At 37.1% G+C, this 12975-nt stretch overlaps 1 protein-coding gene across 2 annotated transcripts in view; it reads left to right on the forward strand.

Annotated features, from left to right (window-relative positions):
- LOC128666024 (anoctamin-3-like) overlaps positions 1 to 12975 on the forward strand; it is a 353414-nt gene that overhangs the window by 64612 nt on the left and 275827 nt on the right. For both annotated transcript variants that reach the window (XM_053720385.1, XM_053720384.1), the window contains one exon: positions 10913 to 11019. In XM_053720385.1, coding sequence (XP_053576360.1) covers positions 10913 to 11019 — 107 coding nt within the window. The remainder of the gene's footprint in view (positions 1 to 10912; positions 11020 to 12975) is intronic.

The following is a 12975-nucleotide window of genomic DNA, read 5'->3' on the forward strand; positions in this document are numbered from 1 at the left end:
TTTATTGAGAGTACTAGAGTTTTTGCCCCTTTCAATATTTACTTTGTAAAAGTACATGACTTTAAAGTAAATACAAAATAAATTGACATGTTTTCATTATAATGTAACTTGTTTTTGCCTCTATTTTAGTTTTGTTAACCATATTAAGGCAATTTCATTCTAAGTTTAATGTCCCTTTAATTTAGAACAATATTATTTAACATCTACTATCTTATACTCTATTTTATGACAGAATTTATTGAGCCTGTACACAAATAATAATCAGTTACATTTCCTTTACATGAACGTTTTCATAAGGATTAAAACCTTTGTCAAAATGTAATTATAAAGTTTATACAAGCACCGACAGACTGCTATTTCACTGAATATTTAGTAGTTTGAATTTGCAATGAGGTATTTATGTCTATGCACAGATTTTACAATTGTACCATTATTAAACATTCTGTTATTATCTGTAACGTCTGCTCTAGTTGAATATGTTCGCTATAAACATGGTGCAGTGATTCAATACAGACATATGCTGCTGAAAAACAAAATGTTCCATTTTGTGCCTTACCAAAAATATGCTCTTTCTGAAAGCTAAGGCATATTTGTGTGATTAATGTAAATGTCTTCCATTTGTTTTTATGATTTACTTGTCATATATTGAGTTTTTTGCAACACTAATAGTGAGTATTAAAAGGGCATTAAAGGGACAGTCAACACCAGAATTTTTGTTGTTTAGAAAGCAAGATAATCCCTTTATTACCCATTCCCAGTTTTGCATAACGAACACAGTTATATTAATACACGTTTTACCTCTGTGATTACCTTGTATCTAAGCCTCTGCAGACTGCCGCTTATTTCAGTTCTTTTGACAGACTTGCATTTTAGCCAATCAGTGCTTGCTCCTAGGTAACTTCACGTGCATGAACTCAATGTTATCTATATGACACACATAAACTAATGCCCTCTAGTGGTGAAAATGCATTCACATTAGAGGCGGCCTTCAAGGTCTAAGAAATTAGCATATGAGCCTACCTAGGTTTAGCTTTCAACTAAGAATACCAAGAGAACAAAGCAAAATTAGCGATAAAAGTAAATTGGAAAGTTGTTTAAAATTACTTACCCTATCTGAATCATGAAAGTTTATTTTGGACTTGACTGTCCCTTTAACTCAGAATTGAACCATTCAGAAAATGTGGTCAAATGTGATATACATTAATTATTTATTTTATCTGTTTTCATTTTATTTAACTATGTACATTATGCTTATTCAAATCCACCAGTAGAAGTTAGAATGCATATTACCTAATTAAATGGACATTAAAATTATACTTTTATGATTTAGATAGAGCATGTTGTTTTCTAATTTGCGTCTGTTACTGAATTTACCTTGTTCTATTTGTATGCACTATATGGCAGCAGTGTTTGCAAAAATGTTTGTAACAATGTTACACATTATTCCAAACATTGTTGCCATATAGGGCTGAAGACTTGTGCACACTACCTAGGTATGCTATTCAACAAAGGATACAAAGAGGAGGAAGTAAATTAAATAGCAGAAGTAAAATGGCAAGTTCTTTAAAACTACATTCTCTATCTGAATAATTAAAGTTTATTATTTTAATGTCATGTCCCCTTAATGGGACATGAACCCCAAATATTGTTTTTCAGGATTCAGATAGAAGTAAATTAGAAAGATGTTTAAAATTGTATTCTCTGTTATCTAACTCACTTTGTTCTTTTGGTATCCTTTGCTAAAGAAACATCAATGCACATGGGTGAGCCAACATGAGACATATGTACAGCCACCAATCAGCAGCTCTTGAGTCTACCCGGGGTTTCATGTCCCTGTGATTGCTGTAAAACAGTGCAATAGTTTTACATCTGACCTGTATTCCTGTTCTTCACTGCATTTGTAATACCCTATACATTTTGGTAGAAAATGAAAGTTTTAAATGCTCTGAAAATATTGTATTTTTGTACACTGAACCAGGAAATGAGACTGACGCTTTCAGTTGAGCACAACACAGTCTATGCATTGCAGCAGCCAGCAAGTAAAACTAATCATTACATTTACTGTAGCAGATATGTGCAGTTTTAGAGAAGACCAGAAGAGACACCTGGAGAGTCAGAAGTGTTATGAAGCTGGGCTTACAAAGAGTACCAAGGGATGTGCAGTACACATCAAGGGCCAGAAGTCAGGAAGCAAGTCAGAGCTGAACCAGGAACCAAAGTGAAGTCAAGGAATGCCAGGGATAGGGAACCAGGAATCAGTCAAGTCAAATCAGGAGCCAAACACTAGTCATGCCAAGCCAGGGATTGTACATAAGTCTCACACAATCTAGAACACCCTCATGGAAACTAGTTTATTATTTGGGTACTGGAAGAATGATTGACATCATTAAATAACATAAATGGCTCAAAAAGACAATCGCATGCAAAAAATAATGTGAGACATAGGGAGACTACACTACAGGAAAAATGTTATATGTAAAAGGCCCAGCATGAAAAAAATAGAAGGGCTGAGAACAACTGCTCTGAAACATAAACTAAAGGTTTACCTGTTCCGTTGACACAATCCAATTAAACTGCAAGCAAGGTGCAAGTGAAAGGTATATTTTATTAGTAATCCTTGTAAAACACAAACCGGGTACAAAACGGCACTAGGGTTCCCAAATGACAAACTGTCCAAACTGTTGTGAAACATAGATGCAGGCAGCAAAAATGTGAGAGCCACAGGACATCTCTTAACATTTGTTCTGCTGTTAGAGTGATTATGTAGAATGAATGATGATATTTAAAAAAATAATTTCTTTTATTCAGGTGGTGAGAGTCCACGATCCATTACTCATGGGAATTACTCTTCCCTGCAACATGGAGATGACAAAGATTTCCAAGCCCCAAGAGATCTATAAAACCTCACACCTCACTGGTAAATCAGTCTTGTCTTTGCCTCCACTAGAGGAAGGTGAAGAATGAAAATGTGCATGTTATTCTTCAGTGAGAGGGGTTCTCAGACTTAGATGAGGTCTATTTCCCCTCAGCGTACAGTGTTTTATAAGGTATGTATTGAGAGCATGGGTAGTGACATATTTTTCACCTCATGGGTATTTGTCACAAGCCTTCCACAGGTGTCACGGGACCTGCTTTTTTCCTCCTCCTGTTAGTTAATCAATATACTCCTATTCCATATCCTCTACCGATAGGTTACAGCACTGGTTTGACTTTATGCTGTTTTTTTTTCCAGTAGATGAGTGTTTATAGGTAAGTAGTTTTTTTATTATATATGGTAAATCTATTAAGCTAGAAAGGTTATTTTTTTATTTTTTTATTTTTTAAAATTTAATTAAATCTTTAATCTGTAACAGCTTAAAATACATATAAAAAGTCCATTCTTTTTCAGTAAGTTAATAAACTAGCAATGTATTTGTAAAATAACAAGTATTTTGTCTGATATGTACAGTTACAAACTTACGTCTAATTAGAAAACATTTTATTTCAGCTATATAGACAAAGCTAATATGTCTGAAATATGGTTTACTAGTTTACAGCTGTAATAGAATATCTCACAAGTGAAACACTTGGCCTTTATTTAAAGGGACATAATGCCCAAATGTTTAAACACTTGAAAGTGATGCAGTATAGCTGTACAAAGCTGACTAGAAAATGTCACCTGAACATCTCTATGTAAAAAGAAAGATATTTTACCTCAAAAGTTTCTCAGTAGCCACATCCCATTGTAAAGGACTTCTTTTTTTTTTTTTTTTTTTTTAACTTTATTTAAAGGGACATAATACCAAAATGTTTAAACACTTGAAAGTGATGCAGTATAGCTGTACAAAGCTGACTAGAAAATGTCACCTGAACATCTCTATGTAAAAAGAAAGATATTTTACCTCAAAAGTTTCTCAGTAGCCACATCCCATTGTAAAGGACTTCTTTTTTTTTTTTTTACAACACAGTCATATCTGAAAAGATACAATTTTCATTACAATACAACATATGGAGACCAGTCCATAACACAGCGACATGACATGATATTCTGAAAACCTCATTTTTGATTTTGTTGGTTCGCAATGTCCTCCAGACAAACAATCTCTTTAAGAGACCAAAAATTGCGATCTACCACTGAGGACACATCAGATACGTTTATATCAAGAAGTCCAGTGTCAGTGTGGAAATAATAGCGGTCAACTTTGGGTATCATAAGTAATATCAATACAAACAAGTATAGGAAAACATCTAAATTACTCTAAAATAATGTCAATTAACATTGAACAAAGTACACAGGTAAAAATGCTGTACTGAAACAATCCTCAGTTGCCACTTAGACATATTTAGATAATAACATTGAGCGTTGGTAATAGCATATATAATATTATTACTAGATCCTGAAGAACCTAACACGGCTCTGCAGGCTGGGCAGAGGCTACTTAACTCTGCCAAAAAGGAATGCGGAGGAGGAGGTATTCAACCCTTACCGCATAGGAATACTGAAATGGGGGGGGGGGAGTTATTCAAATAATAGTGCACTCCTTCAGTGCTGGCTTACTCACCTATATGACTACACTGAAGCATAGGGGGAATAAGAAATAACCGGGAACGCAGTACTTGACAATCCCAATGAATATACAAGGGAAACATGTGAAAGAGAATATATACGCATCCCCTATAGTTATCATTAACCTCCCTGTTAGTTTTATATAAAAGCATACTGGGTTTTAAGAATTACTCAAAATTAATATCCAGTATAACCCTGCATAACTGGGGATCACTACGCTGTAGCCAAAACAAATATGGAACCATTGGCGCTAGCTGCTTTTTTCTAATTCTAGCTTCAGGGCCAGGGCAATGTCCTTAAGATATCACATACTCTAAGATATGTGGTTTTGCAATTCTTCATGAAAAACCAGAGGTCAGCCAGCAAGACACAAGTCCTTCAGACATAACCCCGTAATGGGAAACACACTGAGGGAGATATAAGAAAGCTCATATGAGAGATTAGTCTGCGATGAGTGGCATGCATGTGTGCACCTGTATTCTAATTGTTGTATGGGGCATAACACTCCCATACGGTTATTGTTCATCTAGCCAAGCAGGCTACATATATATGTCGTAGCTTGTAACATGCACTCTCATCCAGGTTGAGATTATATACCCTGACCCATATTCTGCGTTATGTCAACTGTCTAAAACTCTCATGTTAAGGAGGCAGGAGGCACATAGCTATCATATAGGTAACGGTGGGGGGGGGGGGGGGGCAAAGATTAAGTGTAAACTGGGTAACTAGTAGAAGTTGTATGGGGGCTAGGATGGTATTGCATCTATGGAGACATACTGGTAGGCTTATGATATATTTAAACACATATAGGTAGCGTAAATACTGTAGTTCACAGATGTGTTGAGCCATTCCCAGCTTAGTTCCTTACATAAACTAGCACGTGTGGTCAGTGGAATATTTAAGTAAATACACATTGATACATGTCCTCCAAGGCTACAGTAAGTGAAATAAGTAGTATATATATAAGAGCTAAATATATATGTCTCTGAGGGTATCCTGAGTGCACACTAAACATAAGAGCATAGATAGGACCTCTAAATACACTTTGATCTATTAACATAGATGTAATAATACTGGCTTAAAGGTACAAATTGTCCCCCCACTTCACTTAAAGGACCATAATGGTCAGAAACCCACTACATTAATACATCTCTCCAAGCTTGATATATTGAAGGAATCAGGCCTGATATGAGGGAAACAATAGATAAATACTAGAGAATCACATCAAATTGCTTAGTAAAGTTAAAATAAAGTCTTGCATCACACAGTCCAAATAGAATTTCACATTTGTGGGGATTTGGCTTTCAGATCGTAGGATCGTCATTCATATAAACAGTAGTGATACAAGAGTTCCCATATGAATTCAGCAGCTCAGACACTGTTTACCCGATTCCAGACCGATGGTTAAGTTCACAGTAAGCGTCAAGGCCCCAGGTCATACAAATTACCAATGCAGTACATCGGTGTGAGGCCAGCAGCGCCATGCTCTCATCAGCAGGGCTGCGGTCACGGAGGCCGGTCACTCTCTCTCTGGTGCTTGACTCTGCGGTAGTGAGCATCCTAAACCTCCAGTCGCAGCCCTCGGTATGATCCACCAAGTCGTCGCTATCAGGGGGAAGCCCTCCAGGCCCGGGAGCACATTTCATAGGATTCAGCATGTCACGAGCTAGAAGTACCGGGACTTCACAGAAAGGTCCACCCGATAGCTGCGCCACTGGGAGGAGATCCGGCAGCATGCAAAAGTCCCCAGCACTTAGCTGAGTAATTTTAGTTCCTCGCAGATATCCACCTCTCCCTCCTGTTCAGCTAAGACAGGTTCCCCTGTGAAGCGCGCCATTTCGATCCTTGTCAACAGGTCATCAAACCTGTTGAGGATCTGTCGTTCATAGTCAGCAAATAAAGTCTTTAGTGTGGCGTAGATGCCTTTCTCCATATTCGGTGTGCGGCCTGTGGTTTTCTTTAGATACAGCAATAAAATCACCTTCTTTGTTATAACCAGATGGTTCACATAAGCCTCCCACTATTCTTGATGGTAATCTGGTATCCAATTATTGTATCACAGGATAAAAGCTAGATAAATTCAGATAAATTCAAAATAAAATCAGGAGCCTCATAAATGCACGTCTTCTTGCCTTGGCTGCTGGCTCCGCCCCCTAGAAAGGTTATTTTATTATACATATCTTGAGTTCACTTGCTATTTCATGATAAATTTTGTTTTTGTATTTCAAATGACATCTTGCCTTAAAAATAAAATCAACAAAAAATAGTGAAGTATAGTTTCAGTGGTGATATTCACAAAGTGATCCCGCCAAGGGGTTACTCACACTTTCTGGAGCCAAAACCGGCTCTGGAGTAGACGCACATCGGGTTTTATACTGCCAAGTACCCAATATTCATCCAATCGCAGGCCGCTGCTATAGAAGATAATGTGTTTATTTAAAACAACTTACTTACATAAAAAGCCACAATACACCACCCTTCATAAAGTCACTCTGGTATCTGTCCACAAATAAGTATAAGTGGGAGGTATGTCACAAATGCCTGTCCAAATGGATGTTGATAGAGTGCAGAGCCTTCTATGCTCAAAACCGCTGCAATTTCTATAATACCTGCGATACCTGTCCTGGTGACCATAGATGGTGCATGTCTATGACTTTCATATGTATGTTTTGCCGCAAGCGTACTGCTTTTTCAAGGAAGTGCATGCCTGAAGAAACGGCCGGAGGGCTGAAAAAAGCGTAGCGTATTTGCACACTATTATTGCACATTGCAGTGCATTGATTTTTTTTGTACCAGTTTTAATAAATTGTGTGTTTTTTAAATCACTTTGTTTTGCCTGATCTATAAGATCTAAAACACACCATCATCTAATATTTGCCTGCTGTGACTGGTAACCAGAGGATGTTGGGCTGTGTAGCTTAATGATCCACAAGCACACAAAAAACTTGCCCACTGTTGTTCTAGCAAGCGGGAGATCAGCGAGCTGGGGCACTGCAAGACCCCAGACTGTTTCCAACTGTTTCCTCTTGTGAGTACATTGGAAGCTGGGAAATATCAGTTTGGGTTAGGATTGTATAACCTATTGATACACACAAGGAAGCGTCTCTTTTTCTGTTTTACAGACTCTGCGTTTCTGTCCCTAAACCTACTTTAGAAGCTGAGCCCTCTGAACAGGCTGAATTATTACCTCTAGCATATTTATGCTACATATGTTTAAATATTTTAATGCATTTTAACCATTCTAAAGCTGTTCTTGCTTCTAAATGTGTTACTGCTCTTTTTGTTTGTTCCTTACAGACAATATCTACATATTTTGCTACTGGAGTTAAGGACTTCATACACTCTGCAGTATCTTGTATGTTGGCAGCTATGCCACCTTCAAATAAGCATAAAAGGTCAGTTAATAATTTACCTTTTACTAGCTCTTAGCCTACTGAGGTTAATGTTTCTGTTTATGAACTTGCTAAATCTTCAGAGGGGGAGGTTTTCTCTGACAATCAGGGGTCTTCCTATGGTTAAGATATCCTCTTTTCTGTTTAAAGTTGAACATATTTGTTCATTTTTTTAAGGACATTTTGTTTACTTTAGAGGTTAAGGATCCTAAAGTAGCTGAGGATAAGTGAGCTTTTATTTCATTTAGACTTCATTTATAATCCTTTGGTTAAATCTATATTTTTTAAGGAGACATTAAGGATCCTAAAGTAGCTGAGGCGAAGTCTATTTTTATTTAATTAAGATTTAATTTATAATCCTTTGGTTAAATCTCTTAAGTTTTTTTCCTATCCCTGATACTGACTCTAAGATAGTTTATAAGAATGGGCTAAGCCAGGTAATTCCTTGAATCCTTCAGCAAGGTTTAAGAAAATGTATCCTTTTCCAGCTTCTAATATCGAACTCTGGGAATCTCTCTCTTTTAAGGTAAAAATGTTGTTTGGTTCTGGTTTAAATTCTACTATCTCTTTTGTGACTGGAGGCAAGGAAGCCTTTTTTCTTCAGGTCAAGAGTCCAAAGCTAAACTAGAGCTTCTAATTGTTTTTGCCCTTTTCGTCAGAACAGGAAACAGAAGTCCAATTCCTCTTCTCAGAAACAAGTTTCTATTGGCTCTGTATGGAAACCTTGTTTGATCTGGAACAAGTCTAAGCATTTCAAAGAATCTACTTCCTTATCCAAGTGTGTATGAAGGTATGGCTCCCAATCCAGAGGCTCTAGTTAAGAGCAGGTTGCACATTTGTCAGGAGGCTTGGTTTTTAGTCTGTTCAGGATCACTGGGTTCTAAATATAGATTTTCAGGGTTATTGAATAGGTTTCAGTCTGTTTCAGATCTAGAATCTATGGGAGGGATGGTTCCTTTGTTGGGTCAGGGCATAGGATATTATTCAGATCTCTTTATTGTTCCAATGAAGGAATGAACTTTCAGACCAGTTTTTTTTATCTTTAAGCTCTGAATAAGTTTGTCAGAGTTCCTACTTTCAAAATGGAAACTAGTTGAACCATTCTGCCTATTGTTCAGCAAGGTCATTTTATGTCCACATTAGATTTTTAGGATGCTTACCTTCGTGTTCCTATTCAGTGAACATTATTAATTGATTAGATCAGCCAATAGAATGCAAGCACAATCCTATTGGCTGATTGCATCAGCTAATAGGATTTTTTCTACCTTAATTCCGATTGGCTGATAGAATTCTATCAGCTAATCGGAATTGAATGGACGCCATCTTGGATGACATCATTTAAAGGAACCTTCATTCTTCAGTCAGCCGTTGGAAGAAGAGGATGCTCCGCGTTGGATGTCTTGAAGATGGACCCGCTCCGCACCGGATGGATGAAGATAGAAAATGCCGTCTGGATGAAGACTTCTGCCTGTCTGGAGGACCTCTTCTGCCGGGCTTGGATGAAGACTTCTGCCCGTCTGGAGGACCACTTTTGCCCGGTTGGGTGAAGACGTCTCACGATAGGGTGATCTTCAAGGGGTTAGTGTTAGGGTTTTTAAGGGGGGATTGGGTGGGTTTTAGAGTAGGGTTGGTTGTGTGGGTGGTGGGTTTTAATGTTGGGGCGGGTATTTGTACTTTTTTTTTTACAGGTAAAAGAGCTGATTTTTTTCATACTTTTTTTTTAAAATTGTATTTAATTGTATTTAGTCTAGGTAATTTATTTAATTATAGTTTAGTGTTAGGTGTAATTGTAACTTAGGTTAGGTTTTATTTTACAGGTAAATGTATCTTTATTTTAGCTAGGTAGTTATTAAATAGTTAATAACTATTCTACCTAGTTAAAATAAATACAAAGTCGCCTGTAAAATAAAAATAAAGCCTAAGATAGCTACAATGTGACTATTAGTTATATTGTAGCTATCTTAGGTTTTATTTTATAGGTAAGTATTTAGTTTTAAATAGGAATTATTTAGGTAATTGTAGTAATTTTATTTAGATTTATTGTAATTATATTTAAGTTAGGGGGTGTTAGGGTTAGACTTAGGTTTAGGGGTTAATACATTTAATATAGTGGTGGCGACGTTGTGGGCGGCAGATTAGGGGTTAATAAATGTAGTTAGGTTGCGGCGACATTGGGGGCAGCAGATTAGGGGTTAATAAATATAATGTAGGGTTCGGCGATGTTGGGGGCAGTAGATTAGGGGTTCATAACTATAATATAGGTAGCGGCGGTGTCTGGAGCAGCAGATTAGGGGTTAATAATATAATGCAGGTGTCGGCGATGTCGTAGGTGGCAGATTAGAGATTATTAAGTGTAAGATTAGGGGTTTTTGGACTCGGGGTTCATGTTAGGGTGTTAGGTGTAGACGTAAAATGTATTTCCCCATAGGAATCAATGGGGCTGCGTTAGGAGCTGAACGCTGCTTTTTTGCAGGTGTTAGGTTTTTTTCAGCCGTCTCTCCCCCATTGATTCCTATGGGGAAATCGTACACGAGCACATTTAGCCAGCTCACCGCTCCCCTAATCAGTGCTGGTATTGAGGTGAGATGTGGAGCAAAATGTTGCTCTTCGCTCACTTTTTTGCGGTTAACGCCGGGTTTGTAAAAACCTGTAATACCAGCGTTGTCTGCAAGTGAGCGGTGAGGGAAAACTGCTCGTTAGCACCGCACCCCTCCTAACGCAAAACTCGTAATCTAGGTGAAAATGTTGATAATAGGATAGTTAACATTTTTTTACAAACACAAATGTTTAATCTTTGGCAAAAATCCAATATTCATTAAGGACGAACAACTGTGGCCAACTTTCTTTTAATAGATATGCCGAAATATTCACACATTCCCTATTTCATATCAATGATATATGGGTAACATGTTTAGTCAATAAATAATGTCAAGCTTAATTCCATTAAATGTTAAAACATTCTCTTTTCTTACAGTTTTACAATAAACAACAAAGATACATTCTTCAGTAATTCGACAAGAAGTAGAATTGTGCATCATGTGTTGCAAAGAACAAAATATGAAGATGGGAAATCAAAAATGGGTAAGGTTAAGCTATCCATTCAGTTTTTTGATTCAACCAATGTCTGAGTCAATGAGTTTCCCTTTCTCACACAGGGAAAGGATTATTGTGATATTGTATTCAGGAGAATAATGTTCTGCCTAGATTGTGATACCTTTATGTGGACGAAAGTGTTAGATTGCATAGGCTTTGATCACCTCAATCGTTACTTCTTTTAGTCTTGGAGTCTCTGCAATTCAAAATCATGCTCTGAAAATATGTTGGGGTTCTTATTTTTCATATTTTTTAATTCAGACAGTGCATACAATTTAAAAAAAAAAGTTTCCAATTTACTTCTATTATCAAATTTGCATTGTTCCCATGGTGTTCTTTGATGAAGAGATACCTACATAGGGGTCTGGAGCAATACATTGCAGGAAATTGTGCTGCCATATAGTGCTCTTGCAAGGATTACATTCTTGCAAAAAAAGCTGCCATATCGTGCTCCAGACACGTGCATGTTCCTGAGTTTATGCACCTGCTTTTCAACAAAATATACTAAAAGAACAAAGAAAATGTTCATAAGAGAAGTACATTTAAAAGTTGTTTAAAACTACATGCTTTATCTGAATCATGAAAGAAAATGTTTGGGTTTCGTGTCTATTTAAAGGAATCTACACTATAACATAAAGTACATTTTTTATTTTTTTATTTTGATGGATAAAAATTTGGTGTAACTTCCAACACAAAGGTTTGTTTAGGTAATTCTCTTCCACAGATTTATAGCACAGAAGTAAAACGTTTTGCATAATATGTATATAAACAGTTGGCACCCCTGCATTTCTGTCAGATAATACACCACCTCATGCAGAACATTGTTGCAATTACAAATGTTTAGGAATTCTCATGTTTAGTTCTTTTGTTTGTATTGATATGACACAAAAAAGTGGTGAAAAAAAAGGCAAACACATTCCACACAAAACTCCAAAAATGGACTGGACAAAATTATTGCACCTTCTAAAAAATTGTTAAAAATAATTGCATTCCAAGTTTGTGATGCTCCTGTAATTTGTAAACTCACCTGTATCAATTAACAGGTGCTGACAATATAGAAATCACACCGGCAACCAGTTAAAATGGTGAAAAAAAATTGACTCAACCTTTCTGTTGTGTGTCTTTCTGTGCCACACTGAGCATGGAGAAGAGAAAGAACAGCAAAGAGTTGGACATGGACAATCTCAAGGTTACAAATCCATCTCCAGAGATCTTAATGTTCCTGTGTCCACTGTACACAACATTGTCAAGACGTTTACAGCCCCTGGCACTTTAGCTACTCTCCCTGGACGTGGACGAAAGATAAAACTTGATCAAAGATTGCAACGAAGGATTGTTCGAATGGTGGATAAAGAACCTTGATCAACTTCCAGGCAAATTCAAGCTGGCCTTCAGGCACAGGGTACAAATGTGTCAGTTCGCACTATATGTCACCATCTGAATGAAAAGGAACGCTATGGTAGGAGACCCAGGAGGACCAAACTGCTGACACAGAAATATAAAAAAGCCAGATTGGAGTTTGCCAGAACTTACTGAAGAAGCCAAAATCCTTTTGGGAGAATGTGCAGTGGACAGATGAAGCAAAATTACAGCTTTTTGGTAAAGCCCATCATTCAACTGTTTTTAGAAAAAGAAATTAGACTTTTAAGGAAAATAATACAGTCCCTACAAGCAAACATAGTGGAGGTTCACTGATGTTTTTGGGTTGATTTGCTGCTTCAGGCACTGGATGTCTTGAAAATGAAATCTAAAGACTACCAAAGAATTCTGTGGTGCAATGTAGGGCCCAATGTCAGAAAGTTGGGTCTCCGTCAGAGGTCATGGGTCTTACAGCAGGACAATGAACCAAAGCACACACCAAAAAGCACCCACAAATGGTTTAAAACAATGTGCTAGAGAGTACTGAACTGGCCAAATATGAGTAAAGTTCTCAATCCCATAGAG

Source organism: Bombina bombina, chromosome 7 (assembly GCF_027579735.1).
Source record: "Bombina bombina isolate aBomBom1 chromosome 7, aBomBom1.pri, whole genome shotgun sequence".
Lineage (NCBI taxonomy): Eukaryota > Metazoa > Chordata > Amphibia > Anura > Bombinatoridae > Bombina > Bombina bombina.